The 26,338-nt window shown below is 44.7% G+C and overlaps 1 protein-coding gene across 5 annotated transcripts in view; it reads right to left on the minus strand.

Moving 5' to 3' along the window:
- The window catches only part of MGAT5 (alpha-1,6-mannosylglycoprotein 6-beta-N-acetylglucosaminyltransferase), a 310,933-nt gene that overhangs the window by 157,284 nt on the left and 127,311 nt on the right, over nt 1-26,338 (minus strand). For all 5 annotated transcript variants that reach the window (XM_081142187.1, XM_081142185.1, XM_081142186.1 and 2 more), the window contains one exon: nt 18,386-18,550. In XM_081142187.1, the coding sequence (XP_080998313.1) occupies nt 18,386-18,550 (165 nt within the window). The remainder of the gene's footprint in view (nt 1-18,385; nt 18,551-26,338) is intronic.

Consider the following 26,338-nt stretch of genomic DNA (forward strand, 5'->3'; position numbering starts at 1 on the left):
CTTTGGTTCCCTGTGAGGTGGCCCAGTCACCCATGGCCAACCTCAGTGTTCCAGATGGCTTTTCCCCTCAAATCTGAAATAACATCTAAAGGCTACCAGACATTTGAGAAGACACTCTAACATGAAAAAAATCAAAACAAACTCATAAACAGAAAGAAGAAAAACAACAAAACTCACAGGAAATAGAGACAATGCAGAAAACAATGTAATTTACAATTTTAAAAAAATTTAATATATACCTAACAGATAAGCAAAGAAGTATATTGATTGATGAAACCAGAACAAGAACAGGGTGTTTTTTTTTTTTTTAAAAAAGGGAACCTTGAGAGAACAAGAAGTCTTGGAAATGAAGACTAAAATAGAAGAATTAACACATTCGGTAGAAGAGTTAGATAAAAAGTGGTGGAAATCTTCCAGAAAATAGAGTCCAAAGATGAACAGAAAGATAATACAGGAGAGAGAAGTTAGATATATGGAGAGGGGAAATCAATCACTTAAGTGCAAATCCCAAATAATGTTCGAGAAGAAAAGTAGGGTAGAGTGGGGAGCTCTGGGGTAAGAGGGACTATCAAATAATAAGTTCAAGAAAACTTCCGAGACAGAAAGACATAAATCTGCCCAATAAGCCCCATTGGCGCTTGCCAATTCAGCCTACAGACCGCCCTCTTCAGCAAGCCCTAAAAGGAATTATAGTAAGCACAGGTATAGAACATAAAACGTTAGGTCAAGGTGTGGCTTATGGCTTGGAAAGAAGGGTCAGAATCAGAATGCAATATGGTGCACACCAGGCACGAGAAATGGCAAAACTCAGAAAGCGAGCCCCACGGGCTTCCAAAGGGCTCCCAGGGAGCATTCAGGCATGAGCATCCCCCTGGCCTGCTCAAAAATAACACTGAAAAGCATCAGGCAAAGGATCGGTGTCTTCACATTTAAAAAAAAAATATCAAACCTATAATTTCACATTCAACTAATTTATCCCTCAAATGTGAAGGTAGAGGAAAGATACTTTCCCATATGTGAAAAATCACAAAACTTTTCTCCCCACGTCCCCCACTGGAACATGAGCTCTACCTGGATGAAGTGATAAACCACCGAGAGGAAGGCCTGGAATCCAGGAAACAGACGCCTCGGCCCGGAGAGAGGGAAGGCTCCTGCCAGGGTGTGGAGTCAGGCAGCCTAGGACAGCAGCCGAAAGGCAGCTCAGAAAGCAACCGGCCAGCTGCAGCGGGCGCACAGGAGCCTCCAGAAAGAGTGCTGGTCAATGAAAATGCATCCGATAGACCATCCGATCTGATCCGATCCGATCTGATCTGCTCTGCTGGCCATGTTAAGGGGGATTCTGATGAAAAGTTTAGGGCTCAGTTTTAGTGAGGGCAAGAATTTTTGTATTTTTGTCTGTTTTGTTCGCTGATGTGTTCCTAGCACCCTGCAAGTCATCAGTAAATGTTTAATGTACTAATTAAGACTAAGGAAATATAAAAAGTAAATGATTCACACTAGAAAAAAACAAAAAGATGTGTCCGAAAGGCAATTCAGTAACATACCATCTTAGCAGATGATACAGCAATGTCTTTATAGAGATTTAACTTAAAAAAAAAAAAAAAATAGGACTCTGGGGGCTAGGGAGAGGAAGTGTATGGGGGGATTCCTGGTAATGGTGGTATGTAGTGTCAGAAAGCTAAATTCCCGTCTCCCATAACAGAAAATCAGGAGATATTGTTGAAAATTGCAAGGTGAGAAAAAGTAGCATAAACATGTTAACAAAAACATGAAGACATACGTGGAAGAAACAACTAAAAAGAGTTAAGGGTATTTGCATTTGAAGGACATAAGTCAAGAAGAGGGAAGGACAGAGAAGGACAGGGCAGAGGACTGATTTTTTTATAAGCCTTGTGTTATTTGGCTTCTGAAATTATGTGCATGTCCTAATTTGATAAAAATAAAAACCCTAAAAAATGCTTATACTTTAGGCCTCGCCATTCTATAGCTAAGAAACTCTCCCAAAAGAATAATCAGAGATGCAAAGATTTGTGTTCCCTACAATCACCTATAAAATAAAATGAAAAAGAAAAAATTAAAAATAGGGATCTAGTTAATGAAATAAGAGATCATATAGCTATTTTAAAAATAAAGCTTTTGAAGAATAATAAAGACATGAGAGAATGTTCCTTTAAAAACAGGATTTAAAAACTATACAGAGAATAATTATAATTTTTATTCACTACAAGCATAGAAAAAATATCCATATGCTAACACTCATGTGCTCTAGATAATAGGATTACAGGTCATTTTTATTTTGTATTTATTCTATTCTGCATTTTCCAAATTTTCTACAATGAATTTGTATGGCTCTGTTAAGCATCTTTACAGTGTTTTTAACTTTTAAAGCAGAAAAAGAAAATTGGAAAACAATTCTTGGCATTTCTCTAGAGAAAAACCACCTCATTTGAAATATTTAATGGTTAAGAAGAGAATCAAAGGGAAATCAATAGGCACTGGCAAAAAGACCAAAAAAATCAAAACTCACAAAATGAAGTATGCTTGGACCTCAAACACAGTCCAAAGCAATTACCAAGAAGGTTCTGTCTCTTAGGCCATCTTCCATTTTTGCGCCTTAAACTCTTCTCTTTAAGAACACCCCTTGGGTGCCCTTCAGTGAAATCCTATCATCACAGCTGTGGGCAGCTCCTGCGAATACGGACTTTAGATTTGAGCCAACCGGGATCTAAATCCCAGGCTTTCAGGAACTGGAACAGATTACACAGCACCTCCCACCCGGACGCTTCTTGTCTAGTAACTGAGATAATTATTTCACAGGTTTAGTCTGGGAAAAGAATGAGTAAAAGGCTTTAAAATGATAACTAGTACCTTGGACATCGAGCTCCATAAATAAATAAAAAAGTGGCTATTTTCCTGGTCCTGTTTTATAAACACCTCGCATACCTAATCTGTTGAGCTGCAATCACCGTGCCCACCCCTGCATCATCTCTGCACTCTGCACCCATCCCGTCACCGTGCACTCAGCCCTGCACCGTGTACTTATCCCGTCACTGTGCACCCATCCTGTCCCTATGCACCCATCCCTGCACTGTGTACTTATCCCGTCACTGTGCACCCATCCTGTCCCTATGCACCCATCCCTTCACCATGTACTCATCCTGGCACCGTGTACTCATCCCGGCACCGTGTACTCGTCCTCCCAGACCGACGCCGTGCCACACGCCACCCGTGCCGGGTTTGAGAACGGGCGACAGGAGACTCTGCCTTCACAGAGCTATGCAGCAGTGACCGGCTCACCATGTCAGATTTTTACAACTTCATCCTTTACAAAGAAAGCGCTGTTTCAAAGGGAACTTGATCAAATGTGCAAAGGATTTGAGCTCTATTTTACAAATAACAGATGAAGGTTCGAGAGACGTGAGAGCTGCGCGGCAGTGAAACAACAGAAGGGATCCTGCGGGGGAGGGAAAGAGCGGGGCCTCAGCCGTGCCACCGGCCTCCGCCTCGGGCAGGGGGGCACAGGCACGCGGGGCACACCCAGGGGCTGTCACAGGCTCCCAGGCACACCAGGCGATTCTTCTCACCGCCACGTCTCAGTGCTTTAAATATTTTTAAAGTGCTTTCCGTAGCTCTGCTTTTAGTTTCTATTGCCAAAATCTGGAGGATGGCAGAGTATAAATACGACGTAGACTTGAAAGATAAGGAAGCTTCGCGCTATTATCAAGGGACAAATGCTTCCTTCCTCTCTGCTTAACGTGGCAGGGGAGGTACGATTATGAAAAGTGAGAGTAAGCTTCCTGTTCATTTCTGGCAAAATGATTATTTTGAGATTAGGAAAGAGATGTCTTAATACGAGTACTTAGCGTACCAATTAAAGCAACATTACTCACAACTCCCTCCCTCCCCCTTTTGAAAGGGCGACTAGACCAGGGGTGGAGAGAACAGAGGGGAAGGTGAAATGCCCTCTGAAGGGACGTCGTGACTTCAGTCCTTTAACGACATCCTTATGGATAAGATGGGACAGTGACAGAATAACTAGTTGTATTTATACCTGGCCAACCAATTATACTAAAACAATGTTGATCCATGGACCCGTGTCAACCTGGAAGTTGTCACCAGAACTTGATTGCCATGCCTCTTCTCCTGGACTCACTGACTGAAAGCCAAAATGGAAATACTGAGGACCCACCTGGGGGGAAAAACCTAGTAATTCAGTGGACAACAAAACCTTAAAAGTCAATATAACATTTAAATATTTCGGAAATAAGCAAAATAATACTGAATAGGGGTGAAGGTAAAATCTCATACTCTTGGAATAGAAATAAAGCATGAATTGCTGGGAGCAAGACAGGAGTGGGGATACGAGACCGCCTGGCTTAACAACAGTCCACACAGAATGTCAGAGAGTCATGACATGACAGGTGTGCACTCAGGTCACAGAAAGCAAGCCCGGTGTGCAGAGCAGGAGGCTGTGCCCCTCCTCTCCTCTGAGCTCTATAGGAATGAACAAAGTTCGAGGTCTCACCGTAAATAGAGACAAACTGGAGCACGCTCAGAGAAGGGCATTGGAGGGGCAAGGGATCAAGACACTATGCCAGAAGTGGACAGGTGCCAGACGTCAGGTGCGAGGACGTGCCCTCCAGAAAGGAATACTCTGCAGACTGCCCCAAGCTTCCGAAGATTAGGAGTTGCTCTGGAAGGTGAAGCCAACATCACCAAGCAGACCTGCCCCACACCCAGAGGGTTGTCTTTTACAGTGATTGAGCACATGGGGGCACAGGCTGTGCCCTGCACTCTAGGGAGCACCATCCATTAAGATTCAAGGGTCAGCAAACTTCTGTAAAGAGCCAGATAATAAATATTTTTAGTTTTGCAGGTCATATGGTCTCTGCCACAACTTCTCAATTCTTTAGTTGTAGCACAAAAGCAGGATGTCATCTATAGAAAGGATTCTAGTAGAGACAGGAAGCAAATGGGCAAGACTAAATTACAAAACTTTATTTACAAAAACAGATTTAGTCTGTGAGCCATAGTTGGTTAGTCTCTGATATAGACTATGATGTGAATGTGGTCCATGGAAGTTGTGTAATATCTAGTAATTGTTCAGATAAGGCTGGAGAATCATTCACCAAGGATTTTGGAAAGTTATAATTCCTCAATGTGGGAGAAAGGTTACAACAATCCAAATCTCTTCCACTTCTAAACATCTATTAAAATCTAGCTATGAAAGAAGAAACAGAAAAAGTGGATGATCTCAGTTCAGACAGCAGCAGGCCTAGAACTCAGACCTCCTGGGTCCTGGTCCTGCCTTCCTTCACTGTAGCTCACAGTTCCTAGGCTGGTATTCCTCAACTGTTGTCAATCACTATCCAGTAATTTCTTAGAGACCAGCCTGCATTGGTGCCCATGTCTTTGCATCCCTGACATCACACAGAGAGAAGAACCCAGTGGCCAGGGTATCTGTGTGATTCTCCCCTTTGGAGTCTAAGAACAAAGTAGGCAGAGGCTGGGTGTCAACTACAAAAAGGATTCTCGTAGAGACTGGGAGGTCAGACCTTCACTCCATGACGCAGGGTGTGTCCAAGAATTCATCTTGAGTCCAGGGGAGCAGAGCAGAGGACTGAAACAGTGGTAAAATCTGGATCTTGGACCCAGATATATCATGATGACTTACTCATCCAAACACATTTTTCAGGAAGCATTAAGCTAAAAGCAGAGCCCAATTTAGGTCAAACCTCACAAATACCACATAGGACCAATGACGACTTCACTGTGGCTTTCTAAACTCAAGTCCTCACACCAACATCCCCAAACCTGAGAACGGTTTCTGTAAAAACAAACTGTACATTCCCCAATGGTTTTAAATCTGAAGACAAACAGGCAAATACAGACTAGAAGTTGATGTCCACAAGCTCTGCACCCACTTCATGACCAAAAGCCCAAGCCCTACCCCAAATGTGTGATCCTTCTGTAAAAGCCTTGATTATATTTAGTTGATTCTTTGGCAATTAAACTGACCTTGCTCCCACTTTGGTGCCTCTAATACAATTTTTGAAGCTTGCTGGCTTTTGGTTAAAAGGTCTATGGGACAAAGTCACGCACAAAGGCTTTTAAAACCATCTGCTGAAACCTCATTTTGGTCATTACAGTAATGACCCATGTTTCCAAGCACTTAGTGTGACAGCTCGTCATGTGCACTGTCTCCTGTGACCCTCTCAATGTCTCTGTGAGCTAGTTTCTGTGGTACAGGTGAGGGGATTGAGACCTGACCTCTCTAAGTGACGTGGCCAAAGTCATACAGCTGGTGAAACTCAGATTCAAATCCCAGCAGCCTGAACATGGAGCCTATACTCTTGGCCACTGCACACATCAATAGCTGACCATGGTTTTAATACTATCTCTCAGACCTGCAGTATGGCCCTAGCAGAAGTGTAAATCTCACATGATACAGTCTGGTAGTAAACAGTTTCTCTTGGAATTTTAATAAGCCACCTTCTGCATTAAGATTAAAAGGGAACAACAGTGTTTTCTGAACACACTCAACAAGAATGTGCCTGTGATCCCTCTACATGGAACCTGCCCCAGGCAGGCTCAGGGCTCCCTCCTTCACTCATTTGGGTCTCTGTTCAGTGTCACCTCTTCAGAGAGGATTTCCCTGACAACTGGCCCATCCCGAAACAGTCTCCCCTTCCCTGTTCTCTCACCTGCTGTACTGTCCTCTGCAACATTTACCACCACGGGGTACAGCACGTCTGTGTATTTGCTGAGTATCTGCCTTCACTGCTGGGATGCTGTCTCCATGAAAGGAGACATTTGGTTCTGCTCCTCCCTCTATCTGCACTGCCTGGAAAGTGCCCAGCTCAGGACAGACACTTCCAGTATCTGTCAGGAATGAATCTCATCAATCAATCTCTGGGTGATAGAATAACACCTGCTTTGTATTTTCATCTTTTTGCTTAGCTGTAATTTCCAAATTTCTAAGCAGTAAAATGTTATCCTTTTTTATAATACAAAAAGTTCTGTTTATAAAGTTGTTGCTTTTGAAAATACTACCCTACTACTACATAAACACAAAGGTAGAGTTATGGCCGCTCTTGGTCACTGGTAGCCTGGAGGCATGAAAACCATGCTGAATTCACCCGTGGTGCCCTTGGAATATAGATCAGCACACCCAGGTCATGGACACACACTCATCATGGGCTCTTCTGGCCAACACAGCTGCCACTTATGGCCTTCTGCCTTCAGGGAGCAACGGTCCTCCCACCTGGCCTAGTCACAGGCCAACGGCCACCTTCTCAAGCCTCACAGCAATCCTGGAAGTACAGGGAAGGCAGTCTCTCTTCTTGCCATGTTACCTTGTCTGACTGGGCCAGGAATGCAAGGAGAAAGCAGAGCTCATGACCGTTCCCTGAAGGACACCCATCCGCCTCCCGTGACAAAGCCCCTGAGGAGAAACCACCAGAACTTCAGCCAAGCTCTCCATTGTATTTCAGTGTCTGATACCATTAGATTCAGCTTTTGCTAATCTTCTTTTTGCTCCAACTCAATGCACCCTGAAATAAAGACTTAAATATTTACTTTGTTCTTCCGCTGATCCTGCTATAGCTTGAATGCCTCGTATTAACCATACTTAATGAAAGCAATTATTGAGAAAGTTCTATTAGCATAAAGTTTAGACAGGTTAATGAGTGTCTTCCCTTGAGAGCTGAGCTCCATGGCACAGGAATTCCCCTCCCTACTAGGGGTGAGACGGTACAGTGAGGGTCAGGCACAGTTTCCGGACTGCTTCAGTTGGCTGTCACAAGAGCATATAACTCTACCATGTGACAGTGAAATTCCTCTGTGCCAATTCCTGTAACTCATTCCTATCTCTTATCCCCAAGGACTGTAGAGTTTAATGGTCATTGCCAAGGCCAAAAGGTCAGCAAAAACAACAGGTCCTTTTGGACTAGGATGACAGGCGCTCTAGGCGAAGGGTCAGGAAAGGTACAGTGAGCACTGCCATCGGTCTCTCACTGCTCCGCTGCACAGGGAGCCCTCTGCTCACACAGGAGCCCCAGCTCCTGACCCTGCTGCACTTCCACTGCTTGACACAGGCCTGGCACCCTCCAGGCAACACTGGCTGTAGTGTTTCCCATGCTATACTTCTAACAAGGTATTAACCAGAGGGCAGGGTCTCTGCTCAATACACATTATCTCCTGGCATCTTCACTGGCGCAAGAAGGAGGTGTAGCCATCCCTATCTCTGTTATACAAAGAAGGAAGCTGAGGCCCACGATGGTAAGTTAAATACCAACAGTGGGAAAATCAGGGCGCCGGGAGTTCTGCTCAAAATTCTCTCATGCCCAAGGCCAAGTTCAACCTGGGAGTGTCAAGTGGCTTCCAGAAATCCTCTCTCTCAGGCAGTCTTCTCTAAAAACACAGCATTGGGACTGGCTAGTGCACACAGGCATCAAACACTGGCCATCTGTGACAGGCCCAGCCCAAGGGTCAGACCTGGAATTGGGTCCTTAAGAAATGCATGCCCTGGCCTTATTGCATGGTGGGTCCTTAAGAAATGCATGTCCTGGCATTGTTCCATATGCTGAAAGCTAGAGTGTTTGATTCCCGGTCAGGGTACATACCCAGGTTGCGGGTTCAATTCCCAGCTGGTGCATGTACAGGAGGCAACCCATCAATGTCTGTTTGTCTCTCTGTTTCTCTCAAGTCAATTAAAAAACCAAAAATCCACATATCCTTGGCTAAGGATTTAAAAAACAAAGTGGTGCATGTCCCAATGGCCAACTTACTGAGCTCTTACTTTGTACCTGGTCTGAGTGGTTCCCATGTATTAATTCATAGTCCCCACAACAATACTACAATACGGCAGTTTGTTCCCATTTGTAGATGAAGGTACTGGGTTTATCTAAGACACATGGCTATGAGGTGGTGGAGCTGGGATAGAACCCAGGCGGGTGAGGGTCTAGAGCCTGTGCCTGAATGAACTACAGTCCCATGGCTGTTGTCCCACAGGGGAAACATTAGTACAAGCCCCACACCTGATGTTCAACGTTGGCTCTTCCACAATAACTGTTTCAAGAGCCCAGTTCCAGGGCCACCAACATAGAAAGTCCCACTATATATGTTGACTCGAACAGCTCACCAACAGGAAACAGTAAGAGAGATTAAAATCAGCTAATAGTGCAGCTGGCCAACTCTGACAAGCAAATCAAAATGCCATTCACCCCCTCTGTCCACCCAAGACACATAGTCCCTGTGCCGGCTTTGTCAATGCTTCGGGCCTCCGCATGATGTCAATGGCCTTGGGGGCTGTAATCATGCACGTGAGGCTTGCTAAGTGTCCAAAGACAAAGGAGGACAGTGAGAGGAGACTGCAGTCAAGGTCAGTGCTGCTGCCCCAAATGGAGGGGCAGTCCAGCCCCTCTACCACACGTCTAATTGGATAACTCTTGTCTTCATTTTTAAACCCACCTTCACCACATACGCTTTATCTTTTTCTTCCTGAGATATGATGAAAAGGGAAAAACAACAAAAACTAGCACCTGATTTTCATTTAGGTCACCTAATTTTAGAAGCGGTGGCTATGCAAAGTCAAAAGCACAGTTTAAAATAAAATCCCTCAAAGCCCCACACACCTAAAAACCTTTGCGACAACACAGAGACAGACAGATTCCCCCGCCCCCAGGCAGGAAGCTTTAATTATAACACTGTTCTGAAGTTTTACACTGAGGGCTCTAGAACAAGTCTATGGAAACGTGCGTCAGTGGAATCAGGTAAAGCCTGACACGACAGAGACAGCGTCTGCAGGGAAGCATATGCTCCACTGTCGCTGGGGAGCGTCTATTGAATCAATACCATATGTAAGCTGATAACACAACTGTACACACGTACCTCATTAAGCCAAATTAGAGCAAGTGGGATCTGTTGCCTTCCAATTACAACAAACAAGTCTAGTTTCAGAGCGTCCTATCTCCGATCCACAGAACAACCCCACGTAGAGGCATTTTCATAAACAGCAACAAGTTCTTCCCCTGTTCCCCAGGCCAGTTCCACAGGGCACGTTCCCGAAGGATTCTGTTCTCTCCTCTGTCTCCCTTCAAACTGCTGAGGAGGAACAGCAACCCCCACAGGGACATGCACTCTCACTTTCTGAGATGAAAAAGCCAGGTATTCCTTGAAAGGGCAGGAAATTATCCCAAAGACATTAAGACTGGTGGGTCCTGACCTCTTTTCTGCAAGAACTGTTCATTCAGAGCAACCTCTCATAGAGCAGCGTAGCTGATGAGGATGTTTTTAAATCTTACTTATATTTTTATTATTAGTCACCAAGAAATTACTAAAGAAATGATCTTATTGTGGAATATGTTTCCAAAAAGCGTAGTAAAGCAAAAGCATTTCCTTTTTAAACAATATAGCAGTCAGAAGCCACAGCAGGCCAAGGTCAGACTTGCCAACCTAGAACTGAGTGCGTGGCCATCACTGTTGAGGTGAAAGTTCCAGGACAGTGGCTGACCTGGGGTGTGTTCAGAGTGAGCAGTGCACTCAGCTGGACAATCACTTACTGACAACCTGCAGTTTACCAGGCTCCCAGCTAGGTATTAGGTTTAAAAGGAAAATGTAGCATAATTTACCCCCATCTTTGAATAGCTTACAGTTTGGCTGTGGAGATAGGCAAAACATGGACCGTTCCAAAAATGTACACAACAGTTGTGGGAACACAAAGCAAGGTCAACAGAAACCTCTGGGCGAGAAGGGGGTGTCAGTAAGGCCTCTTAGGGGAGACGGTGCTTCAGGTGAGTCTTGACAAGGATGGTAAGCGTTAGCCATAAAAATGGAAGGGTTTTCCAAGCTGTGCACAAAACCACATAAATATATAAGGGTGTAAATAAACAGCATGCTGTGGGCGAGGCTAGCTCCTAGTGGGGCTGAGGCCCTCTCACCACAGCAGTATTTAAAGAGTGTGTGTGGGGGGGGGGGGGGGGGGGCAGAAAGGTTAGCATTCCAAAAGCTCTGCCCTGAGCTCTCAAGAAGAAAAGGTAAAGTCAGGCTTGGACAACTTTGGAAATCTTAACCATGACAACGGTCTCTAATGGTAATACCTATTTCATTTGCTGGCCTGGAATCTCTTTAGGGACCCTCTTAATCTCAGGGTAACCTACATGAACCAGGCTCAGCCAATTGGGAAGTCGCTGGGACAAGTGACTGGATTGAGAACAGGCATATATCCCAAGCCAACCCAATCAGAACCTGCCCTGAGAACAATGCCAGAAACCCAGAGCCTCTTGGGACCCTTTCTGCCACCATCATGCAAATATGGCCTACAATGAAGCCAACATAGAAGGCAGGACGGTTTCCATGTTTGAAAACAGCAAGCTGCACTGGGCATCGTCTTATGAACTTTCCAATCACACGATCCCCACATTCTCTTTCTAAGCCAATATGAACTAGGTTTTTTCTGCTTCTTGTAGCCAAGAGTACTGACAAAAGCATGGATTTCCTGCTAAGCCTCTAAATGCTGATAATAAAGGTCTCTAAGTATTGACCAAAATGGTCAATTTGGGAATTTCTTCGAGTTTAAAGCACTCAAATGAAATTTTATATATATATATATATATATATATATATATATATATATATACATACACACACACACACACACACACACACACACACACACATATATTCTCTAAGTTATAAAGCACAAATACTAGTTATTAATTTTTTCACTATTAGTGGTAATATTCTAATAATTAGTCAAGGCAATTTTCATTTTTAAATTTTTTTTAAATATGTTTTTATTGATTTCAGAGAGGAAGGGAGAGGGAGAGAAATAGAAACATAGGTGATGAAAGAGTCATTGATCCGCTGCCTCCTGCATGTCCCCTACTGGGGATGGAGCCCGAAACCAAGCATGTGCCCTGACCAGGAATCGAACTGTGACCTACTGGTTCATAGGTCAACACTCAATCACTGAGCAAAGCCAGCCAGGCAGAAATTTTCATTTGTAGATCAGTATTTCAAACATGTAGCTTTTAACCTGTAATTAACAAATGCTCATGTAGTACTGACTTTATACCAGACACATTTCTCACTTAATCCTCACAACAACCCCACAAAACAGGTACCATACTAACTCCCCAATTTTACAGACGAGGAAACTCAGCCATAGAAAGGTCCAAAAACATGCCTAACATCATGCAGGTAGGAAGTGGCGGAGCCGGGATTTGAACCAGGGCAACCTGTCTCCACAAACATGGCCTTTCCTTGCCCCTCATGTCCTGAGCACTAGGAGTCAATGTTCCAACTGCCTTTAAACTTACTTCTCACCACATGGCTTGCAGCAAAGCATTTACACTCCCTAAATCCACATTAGCATGTGGCTACTGTCTTCATAGTCTTATCTCTTTGCTGGCTTGTTTCTTCAATACATGCATTATCTAGTCATCCTGAAACTCTGTCCTGGGGAATCATTAGGACGGCGCCTCCCTGGCCCTCTCCCATGGTCCATCAGTGTCCCTGTCATGTCAGCTCCACCTTCACATGGCCCTTCTTCCTGGGCCTCATGCACACGTCCAATTTCAGGCCTTCTCCTACCTGAGTCAACTAAACCCTGTCTCACCTGGCTTCCGGTATGACCCCTTTCAAAAGCATTCCACTTCCACGTGGCCATTAATTTTTCTCTGAAAATACATATCTCATCTAATCATGTTCCTGCTTTAAACCCTCATGAGCTGTCACTGCCTGCAGAACAAAACAGAAACTCCTTTTACATTGAAAACTCACAAATTCCCCAGCCTACCTTTCCAGTCTCACCCCCTTCTATATTGCCCCAGATATGCTGTGCAGGGTATGCCACAGATCTCTGGGAACCTATGTTATTTTCCTTAACTTAATTTACCCTCTCATGTCTTGATAATTATATAATGTTTAAAATAACAGAATGAAATTTCTTCTAAAACATGCTTATAATTTAAATCCACTCTCTCAGACTACTTTACTATCATTATTCTGAATTAGTGGCTCTTTCTTGAAAATAATTACCTTCTCTATAAGCAGGAGTAAAATACAGAGTGCCAAATTTTTACTAATTTGGGTCTAGGAAAAGAGTTTCTTAAGGTCAGAATCCCAAAACAGTCAGCCTTCTGGGAGTGAATAAAATCTCTTACTCAGAGGTCTCGAAGATCAGTTGCAAAGCTAGAAGTGGAGGGTGCTGGGGACTTGCAAACAGCCGTGCTAGGAAGAGAGAAGGAGACCCTAGGTCTCAGCTGGCTCATCAGGAAACCTCAATGTCTCAGGCATCTTTCTGTACTGATCATTAGTAGTCATCCCAGATTCCAACAATACCTAGATCAGGGTTTCTCAGCTATAGCACAACTGGCATTGGGGCTAGATAATTCTCTGCTGTGGAGCTGGCCTGTGCATGTAGGATTCTGAACAGCATCTCTGGCCTCTGTCTACCAGATATCAATGGTACCTCCTCAGGTGCGGCAACAAAAAATGTCTCTACTCAATGCCAAGTGTTGCCGGGGGGGGGGGGGGGGGGTCATCTTTGGTTGAGATTCAGTGCAGCAAACACACAGGCTCAAAGGTCAGCATCAATTCTCCTGAACTGTATTTTCTCCCTTCTTCCTCCCCCTGCCCTTCTCCTCCCTCCTTCATCATAAAAACAAAATGCCCTTGGCCACACAAGGTAAAAACCACACCAACAATGACATACATGTTTTGGCAAAGATACCAAAAGAACTGTTTCTGACAAATAGCCAAGTATTTATTGCTGCCCTTGCAAAGAATGAAACAGAAAGTGACAGGTAGATAGGACTTGCTTCTTGCTCCAATCAGTAAGAAAGCTACCTGAAATCTCACCTCTCTTCTGTCTCTTGCTAGCATCTGGGGTGCCACTGACTGGCCAGTATCTGGTCCTGGGTGAGCCATCCGCTGAGCCACTGCGGGGGGCAGGGAGGGCCTGGGCACTGCAGGTGCTACCCCAACACAACTGAAATGTGGGTACACAAACAAGGAGCCGCACAGGTGCAACTTAATTTCAAGGTCCATTAGCAGCACAAAGTGGGGAACCGTACTTCCAAATGCAAGCCCTGGAACTCAGCAGGGACTTTTTCATTTTCAATTTCCACATGGTAAGAATAATAATTATGGTTCTTTTTATTGAGGAGAGCATCCAAGTTCAAATACACTGCACTTCTAACCCAAATACTAGAATATATTACATGTTGCAACTGATGTTTGCGAAATGCAAGACCCCATAACATTCAATTTGGACTAAGTATCAGAAAATGGCCATTAGAACTGTGTCTGCACCTTCGATTTCGTGATTGCGTTTCCCAACTGACCTTGCAGTTGTAAGTGGTCAGAACACAAGGGGATGCTAGCATTACGCTGTGCCTTTCAGAGGACCGTCAACGCTGGCCCCTTATTCAGCTGATGCTGAAGGACAAAAACTGGTTTTCGAGAGTGTAAATAAATGCACACCCACACCGACACAGCACAGAGCTCTGCAACGGGTGCCCCCCTCCCCCAAATATTCCATGTCCTCAGAAGGCTCAGAACACAGAACCATCTAGGGGAAGCTCGGTCAGGCCGGATAAAACCAGAGTCCTGCTTAGGTGGTGTCTGCTGAGGTCTGAGAAAGGGAAATAAGATACCAGGTCGCACTTCTAAGCAAATCCCCATGAGTATAAATGGAGAAGAAACTATAAACAGAAACCCCTTGCAGCAGTGAAACCAAATGCTCTCTCCCTGCAGCAAAATTACTGAGGACCTTCAACAGGTCAGCTTTGAACAAGACGCTACGGGCAACACAAGGGTAACCGTGGACCCATCAGTCCCAAGGTGGCCCACAGGGTCATCATCACCCATCCGCACCTTTCCCTCCCCCACGGAGTGCGTGGCAAAGATCCGCAGCCCCAACCTGCTCGCTCTGCAACCTAAGATCACGATTCTGGAGAAAAGCAGAATTGGTCCTTCTGGAAAATCAAGGTGTCATTCTGAAAGCGGGTCATTTTCACCAAGACATGCGTAAGTCCTTTCAGAGAGAAAACCTGGAGAAATGGTGATTGGTTGGAGCATGGGGACTTTTTAAAATCTGTTTTTTCACTTCTTTCATTCACCTTCCTCTTCAGTAAGATAAGTAGAGCTCAAGACGCAGTTCAACAGGATTCTTGATTTTTAATAAAGTTCATTTCTGCGTAAATTTCTCTAAGGGGAATATTCATTTTCACATAATAAAGTAGCCCAAGAGTGATAAATTTGGAAAGAAAAGCCATTTTGGATAAAAGCTACACGGAACACAGCTGAACAGAAAAAGGAAAGGGGACACACACACAAACACTCTAATGTCCCCCCAAAAGAACATAAATTTAAGAAACCCTTCTTCAACTGCTATGGTACCCAATTTAGAGGCAGTTTATAGCCAACGAGAAGCTACATCAGCAAGCAATCAGACACAACAGTAAGCAATCAGAAACATCACGAACAGTGAGACAGCAGAGTAAGCAGGAAAGACACTCCAGGGAGAGTGTTTCTGAGCAATCACCATGTCTCCGTGCAGAAAGGCAGGATGAGAAACTTCATGCAACTGGGGCGGGGACCCTATAAAAACTCTCTCTCTCACCTCAAGAGCTATTACTCCTGCTATGAAAAGAGGGGTGTGAGGACCACCAGGTGGCAGTGCATCAGAGAGAGGGCACAGAGGCAATGGGGGACTGGTAATAACCTGGGACTGTAAATTTAAGCTCTTGTTCTTCTTTTTCATGCCCTAATCTATAGATATGACGAATAAAAAACACATGTTGGTTATTTGGTGATCTGAGGCCCCGCCAACCTCTGGGGGAAGTAAAAAAGGTTGCCTTTGTTTCACATTGACATCCACTGTGGCCAACACAGAGTCTAGGGAAGGGATGCATATGCACGCACGCACCCAGAGGGAAGAGCTGCTGCATTTAAAAAAATAAAAAATACACAGGTCAACCACAGAATAGACACTCAGACATAGAGAAAAACTTCTTTATTAAACAAGTCATACTGTCAGCTCCTTAGGAACCCCTAAGAAAATGAGACCACATTTTCCCAGACTCACCCATTTCTAATGAGGTGTCTTCTCTATGAGGTGCCAGGGGGTCTTAAGCTGAGCTCAGGGGATTCCAGTCCCAAAGGTCTCCCTCTCCCAAATACTTTAACTCAGTAAAACCTGGGAAACCACTTACTTCTCAGAGATGCTGAGGAGATTAAGTATCATGCAGCTCTGAGAGTCAGGAACAGTATCTGGTATCAGTAGGTAGTTGCTAGATGTTAGTTTCCTCTCCTTCCTTCCAACTTCCTTTCTGCGTCACGACCCATTTCTAGTCTGTGTCTCCTCCATGAAGCCCCTATGCCTCAATCCTACCTGCTTTCAAAGCTTATCTTCTGTGAGAAGCCTTCTACACTGACCTTACAGTGACCACAGTTTGTGTTATTTTATACCTGTTATTATTTTCCTAATTGGCCAGTAAAAATCTCAAAGGCATGAAGGGTATCACACACACACGAAAAATACAAAGGAGCAAGAAGGCTATTAAAGGCATAACTCTTAAGTTTTCTCCCATGTCCCCAAAAGGAAATAAAACAAAATATTTTGGTTCTTTAAATATTAGTGAAAACATAATCTATGGTATAGCTAAAGAAGCCCCCCTCAGAGCCAATGGCTTAGAGAAATATGCTCAAGAGTTATTTGTTAACTGAGCAAACTAGCTCAATACACCGAGCTGGGATTTCATTTGAAAGAAGTAGCCACCAACTCCCTCCCACGCCACTGCTGGGGGTCTACCGACCACTCTCTACCCTGGGATGTGAAGCCTGGAAGAAGTCTCCCTGAGAGCCTGGCTCACAATACGACAGCCAGAGGCAGCAAGATCTCTAATCAGGGGAGAGAATGACAGCAGACATGTTTGCATGGTTCCTATAGGCCAGAGGCAGTGGGAGGCTACAAAGTTAGTGGCAGAGTGCCCCACATTGCCTCTGGAATTGTGCAAATGCAACTGCCATGGAATCAGATAGGAGCATTTCAATAGCATTTCCTACTGGGGATGCAGGTGGAGGAGTGGAGACGGGAGAGGCATGGGTGCTGTTTATTAATAAGCAGCTGAACACAGTGGGAGGTTTTCTTGTCTAATTACAGAAGCTGTTGGAAAGTGCAGGGAAGACAGGATTTATGGCCTAGATGACACTGTCTCTGTGTTGTAATTAAAAGTTATTTTTAATACCTTTGCTTGGCTGGATACTTTGGATTATTAGAAATATATTCTGCAATTTGAAATTTGTTAAAGGGCAAAGAACATAAACAGGTAATACAACAAGCTTGCACAATGTGAAACGATTAAATGTTTTGACACTGAAGGTGGGAAAGGAAAGGAATCTTTCCCAATTAAGCCTGTGCATTTCTGTGAGAAAGGGGGAGAGAGAAACAAGCCAATTAAGTATGCTAAACTGGATTTTAAAAATTTCTGAAGTAACCCAGCTATTTATTTTATTCACTAACTGGAGCTTGGATACCACCTACCAGGAGTAAAGAATGGGTATTCACAACCACTCACCCAAAGCACCTGATTCTAACACTCCAGCTCTCTGCTTTTCCCTGAGTCCCTATAAAAGGAGAATGGTCACCCTAACAAGAGTGAGCCCTGACTCAACCACAGAGACCCCGAGGCCAACCCGAGGCAGCGATGGGGGTCCAACATGAGCTGCGGTATACATGCTGGGTATGACTTGGGTTTTGTGTTTAACCCACTCCTCTTCACTCAGGCAAGATTCCAGTTTCAAGGGGCCAGACACAACAAACCCCAGTGGAAACCACACAGCTCCGTTCATGAGTGGCTAGAGAATCTGCCCAAGATCAGACAGGGGCCATTTACTTCCGACGTGCCATTTCCAGAATTTATTTCTCCATATATACACAGGAGGCATTGTCTACAATGATGGCTCTTCTTTAACAACAGGGAGGAGAGAATCTATCATATGAAAAAGACTTTTGAAACTGTCTAATGAAAATGGGGAGGAGGAAGGCCCTCTAACTGGCATGAGCTTCCCAGACAACCTCTGTATTTCAACCTCTGTATTTCATCTATACTATGAATCTTCTCATTACAAGCGAATTCCAGGAGCTCATTATGCGAAATATGTCATAGAAACCACCAGCCATCACACATCACGATGAGACTACAAAAGCATTTTAACATCTGTTATTCAAAAATAAATTTAAACTCAGCTTTACAGGGGCCATACCAAGTTTATGGGATTCATCTTATATCGAAAAGAACCACTGTGCTTCTTCATTCTTTTCCCTGTTCAAATCAAGGTTTCACTCCATGCTGGGCTGTAGAATTGCCCTTCTTACCTGCCACATTAATTTTCTCAAGTGCTACCAAGCTGGGAACAGCTGTGGTGGAGTTGGTCGAGTTTGTTCCTGTGCCATTGATCACCAGGTTGTCCACCTTCGACTCTAGCTTGCCAATGCGTTGCAAAATATTATCCAACAACACAGCAAGTGTTTTCTTCAGATCTGTAAAATAAAATGCACACAGTTTAAAAATTCTTTGGCCACTGCGTAGCTGTTCGACGCACATGTTGTTTCTCTCTCTCTGACAAGAACAAAAAGTGGCAGAGTCAAAAAGTACTGCCCCAAGGTATCATAACAATCCACGTCCTTAAAGATGACAGGGGCTGTCTTTAAGAGGTCCAGAAAGCACAAAACAATGTGGTCTGTTCTAGAATCCAAGTTGGGCAATAAATGACATAAATTATTTCTAGCCACTGGGCTAATTGAGAAAGCTCCTTATTACTTAGCATCTTCCCAAAGCACTCTGTTAAATTACTCCTTAGAGCTTGATGGTTACTGATGCACAGAATGACAATCCCCAAGTGCAGGGAGGTCCTGAAGTAGTTTCTGGATCGAATTTGGTGTTACTTTAGTGTCCTACACTACAGTATGTCCAAAGTTTTTTCCAAACTCTTTATTTCTGTTGGTTACATATGGTAACAATAAAAACCACAGTTCCCAATTTCCAGGCTTGCTATACCCAGTTAACTATAATCAGATTTAGAAAAATACTTAAAGACCAGAGGCATTCATTCATTCAAGAAATATCTACCACACAACTCCCAGGTGCCAGGCACTGCCCTAGGGGGTGGGGATATTCCCTCACAGTGCTTCCATTTCAGAGCCGATTCCCTTTCTTACACATCTGCCTGTGGGTAGAGTAGTACACGTCCCTCCAATGTGTCATCCTCACACATACATCAGCATCCAATGAGCTGGCATATGAGGTATTCCACATGCACACAGAGATGAATCCAGCCCTTCTCCTCTGGAACCTCATAATCAAAGAAAGATGCGCTGACTTGTACATGTGGGAGAGAGCGGAAGGACAACAGGATGGCCATCCATGTGGACAGAATCCAGACTCATTTATGAATTGGGAGCGAGCCAGTGCAGCAGGACACAGTGTGGGTGCAGGATGTAGTTAAGTCCTAAACTGAGACTCATGGGAAGCTGCCACCTTCCGTTCTGCCAGGAACAGAGCAAACTTGCCCTGAGCAGGTACTCTGATCTGGCCTGGACACGAGCACACACCTGGGCACAGCCAACCAACCTAGGCCAAGAGGCACTCAGACAGCCCCATTCTGCCAGGTAAGGAGAGAAACTCATCAGAACAGACACACAGATATAATTAGCATGGAAGCCTGTGTTCTCCGTGATTCACGGACATCATCACCGGAGCTGACGAAAAACTACGAACAGGAACAGAACCTACATCCTGATCCTGCAAGTCTGGCCTGATGTGCTCGGCGCTCTCTCATCCCCACCACTCCCAACACCAAACATCTGACTGCTTCACGTTATTAAGATCTGTAGCAGTCTGTTCATTCATTAATTCTGACAAACATCTAACCAGGCCTATCTATCTATCTATCTATCTATCTATCTATCTATCTATCTATCTATCTATCTATCATCTATCTATCTATCTATCATCTATCTATCTATCTATCTATCTATCTATCTATCTATCATCTATCTATCTATCTATCATCTATCTATCTATCTATCTATCTATCATCTATCTATCATCTATTTAAATATGTCTTTACTGATCTGAGAGAATGGGAGAGGGAGAGAGAGAGAAACATCAATGATGAGAGAGTCATTGATCGGCTGCCTCCTGCACGCCCCCGACTGGGGGTCGAGCCCACAACCCGGGATGTGCCCTGACCAGGAATCAAACTGAGATCTTCTGGATCCTAGGTCGACACTCACCCACTGAGCCACTCTGGGCAGGATGACCAGGCCTATTTTTTGCTTTTCAGTATGTATCTTAACCTGCAAGCAGTAAGGCAAGCTGGCCATGGCATTAGAGCAATAGGGCCAAAAAACTGATGATAACAAAGAAGGGCAGAAGAGAGCTAAGGTTATCTGAAGGCCTACCATGTGCCATGCACATACACTATATACATACAGAGTATTCATACATGTGTGTGTGTATATACATGAAATCATGATACCTCCATATTCTCCATGTGAGAGGTATGACTTCACTTTACAGATGGGAAAACTGAGGCACCCAGACATGAAGTAACATGTTCGTGGTTACAGAGATAAGTCAGATCTGCCTGATTCCCTGATGCCTCACTGGGACCAGTCAGAAGTCAAGAGCCAAGGTAGAAAAAGAAAACCAAGTGTGAAACCCAGTGTCTTCCACCCACAGCATAGTGACTGAGGGTCCCGGCTTTGCAGCCAGACTTCCTAGGTTTGCGTCCCCACTCTCCATTCCTGTTCCCTCATCTGCAGGGGAGTGATAATAAAAGCCTGCCTCTTTGGAGTAGTTATGAGGGTTTAATGAGCTAACATATATAAAATGTTTTAAATACTTCTTGGCACCTAATAGGCACTACGTAACTGCCTGTTAACTATACAAATTAAAAATAAAGGTGTCCTCTAGAATATGCCTCCATCCTTCCTGAGGAAACCTCCTTCTAATGATGCAAAGCTTCATCACCATCCAGAGTCTGAGCCCGCTCCCCTCCAGGGCCGAAGTCCCACGTCAGCATGATTCAGTCTGTCCCAGGCATGTCCTGAGCTGGCACAGTCAGCAGCAGTCGGCCACCAGCTCTGCTCTTACACTGCCACTAAGGCAAGGACGGCTTCTCTAGTGTTCTGCAGAATGCAGAGCCCAGCCACACAGACGGGGTAATGGTGCCACTGAGAGATGGCTGTACTCAGTACAGGGAAACGGCTCCTCAAAAGACACCAATCTCCCCCATCTCCAGCCTCTGTGCCTGTACTGCCAGCCACGGAGTCCCTGTGTAAACTGGCACCAATCTATTACCCACAGGAGCCTGGCCCTGTAGCTTGGATTAGCTTGAGATTTCTCAACTTCAGCTGTATTGACACTTTTGGCCAGATCATGCTTTGTTGTGTGGGGCTGTCCTGTGATCTGTAAGGTGTTTGGCAGCTTCCCTGGGCCCTAGCCACCAAATGATGGTAGCAATACCTCCACTGCGACAACCAAAAATATCTCCAGATATTGCCAAAGTCCCTTGGGGGGCACAATTTCCCCCATTTGAGATCCACTGAATTAGGCACATTCTGTCCACCCTTTTCCTCCCCACTGCCCCTCTGTGGAGACACCAAGAGAGAACTCTGACGGGGGTTATGGGAGAGTGACTGGAAATGCGAGAAGCCACTCTCGGAGCTTGCATCATGCTCACTCCCACTCAGTGAGGCACCGGAAGCAGTTACTCAAGGGCTGGTAACCTTTACAACATTAAAAGGCAACAGGACTACTGGGCAGAGTCCCCCACCTGCAGTTATCAGTGCAGTATGCCTCAGGTAGGATACCAAGCTGGCACTTCATTTTTTTTAATCCTTACCTGAGGATATTTTTTTCCATTGCTTTTCAGAGAGAGTGGGAGGAGGGGAGGAGGGGAGAGGGGGAAGGAAAGAAACATCCATGTGAGAGAGAGACATGGATTAGTTGCCTCCAACACATGAGGTATGTGCCCTTGGCAGGAATAGAAGCCAGGACCCTTCAGTCCGTGGGCCGATGCTCTAACCACTGAGCAAAACCACCTAGGGCCGAAGTCACTTATTAAGATATGCTTCCTCAATTCCTGAAATGCAGTCCACCAACAAGTGTGGCCTTTTTCTTGCTGACCTGCCCTAGCTACCACTGACCTTCTGTGACTCTGACACGGTATAAATGAGGGCATTTGTGATGATGAGAAATGCATGGCCCCACTACTACTACTAACCACTGTTCCCACTCTACCACCGCCAGCACCTACTGAGCTCCTCCTGTGTCAGCTCCTCTCCTCAGCTCTTCTCACCAACTAGCTCTGGATCCCGCCCACACAGTGTGATGAACATACTATGGTTCCCACTCCCGTTGCATAGACAAATAAACCACAACACAGGGAGGTTAAGTAATTTGTGCCAGGTGACTGCAGACCCAGGGCTCACACCCACAGCCTGGTTCCAGGGCCGAAGGCGCCCATCTATTAGGCGACACTACGTCTGCCGAGCCACCAGGCACCTGCTGTCAGCATCTCCGACCTGCTGCTTCTGAACACACTCACCAGGGATTCACCTCTGGGCTTCGGCCACATTAAATCACATCCCAAACGCCCTCAACAATTGCTGATACCACCATTTTTTAAGAAACTCCAACACTAAAAAGAATTTAAAATCTGCCTTTCCATAGCTTCTGCCTTAAAATGAGAATGAAATATAACACTATCAAAAACCTTCGACTCTAGGCACATCACCTGGGCAGGCATTTTTTTCTCTCCCAATATGAAAGGAAAAAAAAGTTCACTTTCAACTCAAGCAGCTATTTGAACCACTATTTCAAGGGGGTCCAACACAAGACAAAGATACTGCCAATAGAACATGCAAGGGCAAAGCGACACCAAGCCCATCTCTGCATCCTCACCAACTGGCACGGAGCCTGGCACAGTGCAGTGCTCAGTGAGTTGGTGTTGCACAGTGTACCAATGAATGAACCAATAAACAGCAGCCTTCCCACAAATGAGGCTACATAAATTACACCTAAGTGATTAAATCATTTCTTACCTTTGTATTTTATAACTAAACCTACCAAAAACTATAAGAGTTTTATTGCAATTTTAATGCCAGTGTTTTTGTTTGTGTTTCAGTCTTAATGATAATCCATTTACCCAATAAGACTATACACCCAAGAATAATTTCTAATAAAGAAATAAGGGTGAAAATATTCCTCCAAATTCCTATATAGTGATTTTTATATTTATCACTGTTTTGTAGTTATTATAACAGTAAGATATGTCCTCAGTAGGATTACAATTTTCAATTACTGACAAGCTTTTAAAATTTTATTTGTGCTTCAAAGCCTTAGCAATAAAAACTTAATCCCAACACTACTAACAAAATTCTGTGTTCCTAAAAATTGCTGTACATGACAAAGATGAGATCAAGGGAGTTGAAAACATTGAAAATGTCCCTCTGGGGAAAGTAAGACGTACAATGTCTCAGGACAGGTGCTCCGGCGGCTTCCGTATGTCTTCCCTTCCAGGAAGGCATGACAATGGGGGGGGAAGGGGCTGGAGGATGCTGCAGAGTCCTCGAGCAGCACAGCCAAGGAGATGCCACTGCCAGCTACGCTCTCCTCCAGAGGGGGAACCCAAGGAGACAGGATCGCAGTGGGAAGAGGGGTCTTGTGAGTAGAAAAGGTTTACAGGTCCATTAGCTAAAGCTGTGAGAATGGGTGGTGAGCCCCGACTTCCCAGATCACTGTCAATCAGTATCTGAGAGATGATCAGGAAGGCCTGTGCTTGGAGCCTATGCTGTCCCACCACACAGCCCCGGGACATGTTTCCAAGGCCGTGGTCCTCCAGCCGCTGTCCCTCAGGCTCAGGACACAGCGAGAATCTGGAGAGCCCGCATGTCAAGGATTCAGGCACAGCCACCGGTGAGAGGTGCGGCCCCCACGATTCATTGGCACAGAACCGACTGCGTAATGAGCAAGGACTTCCATCTGCGCCACCAAGAGTCATTTCCATCTGTGCTCACTCCCAACCCAAATCCCTCTGCACCTCGGCTGCCCCCGAGAGGCAGAGCGAAAGACAGAGCGGCTGCACTTCTGGGCTCCAGAGAAACCGGTAAAGACAGGGCGCTAATGAGGAAGGAAAGTGCTAATGAAAAAAGAATTAACCTCAACCTCTCACTCCCACCGACTGCCAGGCAAGTCAAGTTTCATCAGTTATATATTTTTAAATTAATTTTAAAGTGACCTTTCCCGTGAAAGAGAACGCAGTTGCAGTAATAACCAAAATACACTCCATTCATTATGTACAAGGACATTCAAAGCAGAGTTAGTTATAAAGAGAATAGTGTCATTTATTATAGATAAGAGCTGGAAACTTCTCAAATTCCCAACCAAAAGATTAAATTACATTATGTCCCTTTCTCCGTAAGATGGAATAAAAATCGCTAGATTGGAAACTCAAGGAAGGTAGTGAGCAGGTCTGCGTTGTCACCTCTGTTTATCACCACTAGCTATTAATATCCTTTCCAGAGCTCAGTAAGGATTTGCTGATGGATGGATGAGAAAGGAAAAGTGTATGGTCATTAAAAGTATCGAATGGCATGAGGAAATACAACAAGATGAATTTTAAGAGCTGTATATAAAATACCCCAATTTTTTAAAATGAGCACGTGCACACACACACACACACACACACACACATCTTTGCATTTTAAAAAAAGACTGGAGGGGTATCAAAATTGATCTGGGTTTGGGGGTAAGGAGTATTTATTTTTTTATTCTTTTACTCTTCTTTTCTGGGTCTGGGGGTATACAGAGTACTTAATTTTTTATTCTTTATTTGTAAGGATACAAAGATGGGCTTGGCATCACTTTGCCCTTGTGTGTTGTATTGACAGTACCTTTTATCTTGTGTTGCACTGCCTTGAAGTAGTGATTTAATTAGCTGCTTAAGTCATGAACTATTTTTCTTTTGTATTGCAAAAGAAAACATGCCCACCCAGGTGACGTGCCTGGAGAGTCCTCGGCTTTTCATAGCCTTACATTCCATAAAATTCTCAACTTTATATAAGCATTCACATTACTCTCACAATCACAAAAGTATGAAATGCAGTTTTAAAATACAGAAAAGTGACTTCCACCCTCAGAACTCAAAGAAACTGGCCACAAGCGCCCTGATAACAGATGAGAAAACAACCCCTAGAAACATCTCAGTCACTGACTCCCGTTGCCTTATCTCATTTGAATTCTTAGAGTGGGTAACTGGCCTGCACCTAAACGCACATGTGTCCTTCACCCTGCAGTGGTCGCAGACAGCCAAACCAGGGCACAAAGGGCATTGGGTGATCATCACAAAGTGACTGAGCAGCTCAGATGTTCAGCATTGCTGACAAACGTTCTCTCCTGGATTAGGGTTTAAGTGTGGATTTTAATTCTGGCTCCAACTGGTACCAGCAGCGAATGTTACTCCTGACGTGCTACACGGGTGTCACTAGCATTTTAAGAAACTTTTCTAGGCAGCAGATCTGAGGAAAGATAACATCCAGGCCTGTTAATGGTATCAAGTGTTTTATGGGATCTGTAAAGATCCAGAATGGAGTTCTGGGCTGTTCTCCCAATTTTCCTAACAACTAGCCAGCTGCACAGAGTAGGAATCAGCATTTTAGCCCTTTTATAGAAAAGGACTCAGGCTCTAAGAGGTCAAGACCATTGTTGCCCAAGGTCCCCAACCTGACTCCAGGGCGTCTTCCCTGAAAGAAAAGAGCAGCACCCATACCAGAAGCTGGCCTCTAACATGCCCCCTTCAGAGACCAAGTGAGTTCGCCACACTCATCTCATCTCAGGGCCCTCGGAGGAAAGCCTTCTCTTTTGAACAAAGGCAATAACAATCACATCTCCTGTTCCTAAAATGCTGAAGTCACCCTGGAGCTAGCACACCTTTAAAAAGGGACCCAGTGAGGAGTCCAACAGCATCTCTCCAGAGGCCAGAGCAGCAGTTCTCAACCCTGGACAGCAGTTCTCACAACCGCCTGGGATTTCTGGCAGAGGAGCCTGTCCTTGGGTGGGAGGGGGTGGCAGGCCCGCTGTCCTGTGGAGCAGAGCTTAGCTCCTCCCATGTCTGGCTGGGCCTCACCCCCTGGGAAATGCTAAGGATGGCCACCTAAGGAGGTTCCTGAAGCACAGAGCTCAAGAGAATCAACAATGTCAGGTTACAGGGCAGTTCTGGCTGGGTGGTAACACAGGCAGGTGCGTGCAGGCCGGGGTTAGTG

Source organism: Miniopterus schreibersii, assembly GCF_964146895.1.
Source record: "Miniopterus schreibersii genome assembly, chromosome: 7".
Taxonomy (NCBI): domain Eukaryota; kingdom Metazoa; phylum Chordata; class Mammalia; order Chiroptera; family Miniopteridae; genus Miniopterus; species Miniopterus schreibersii.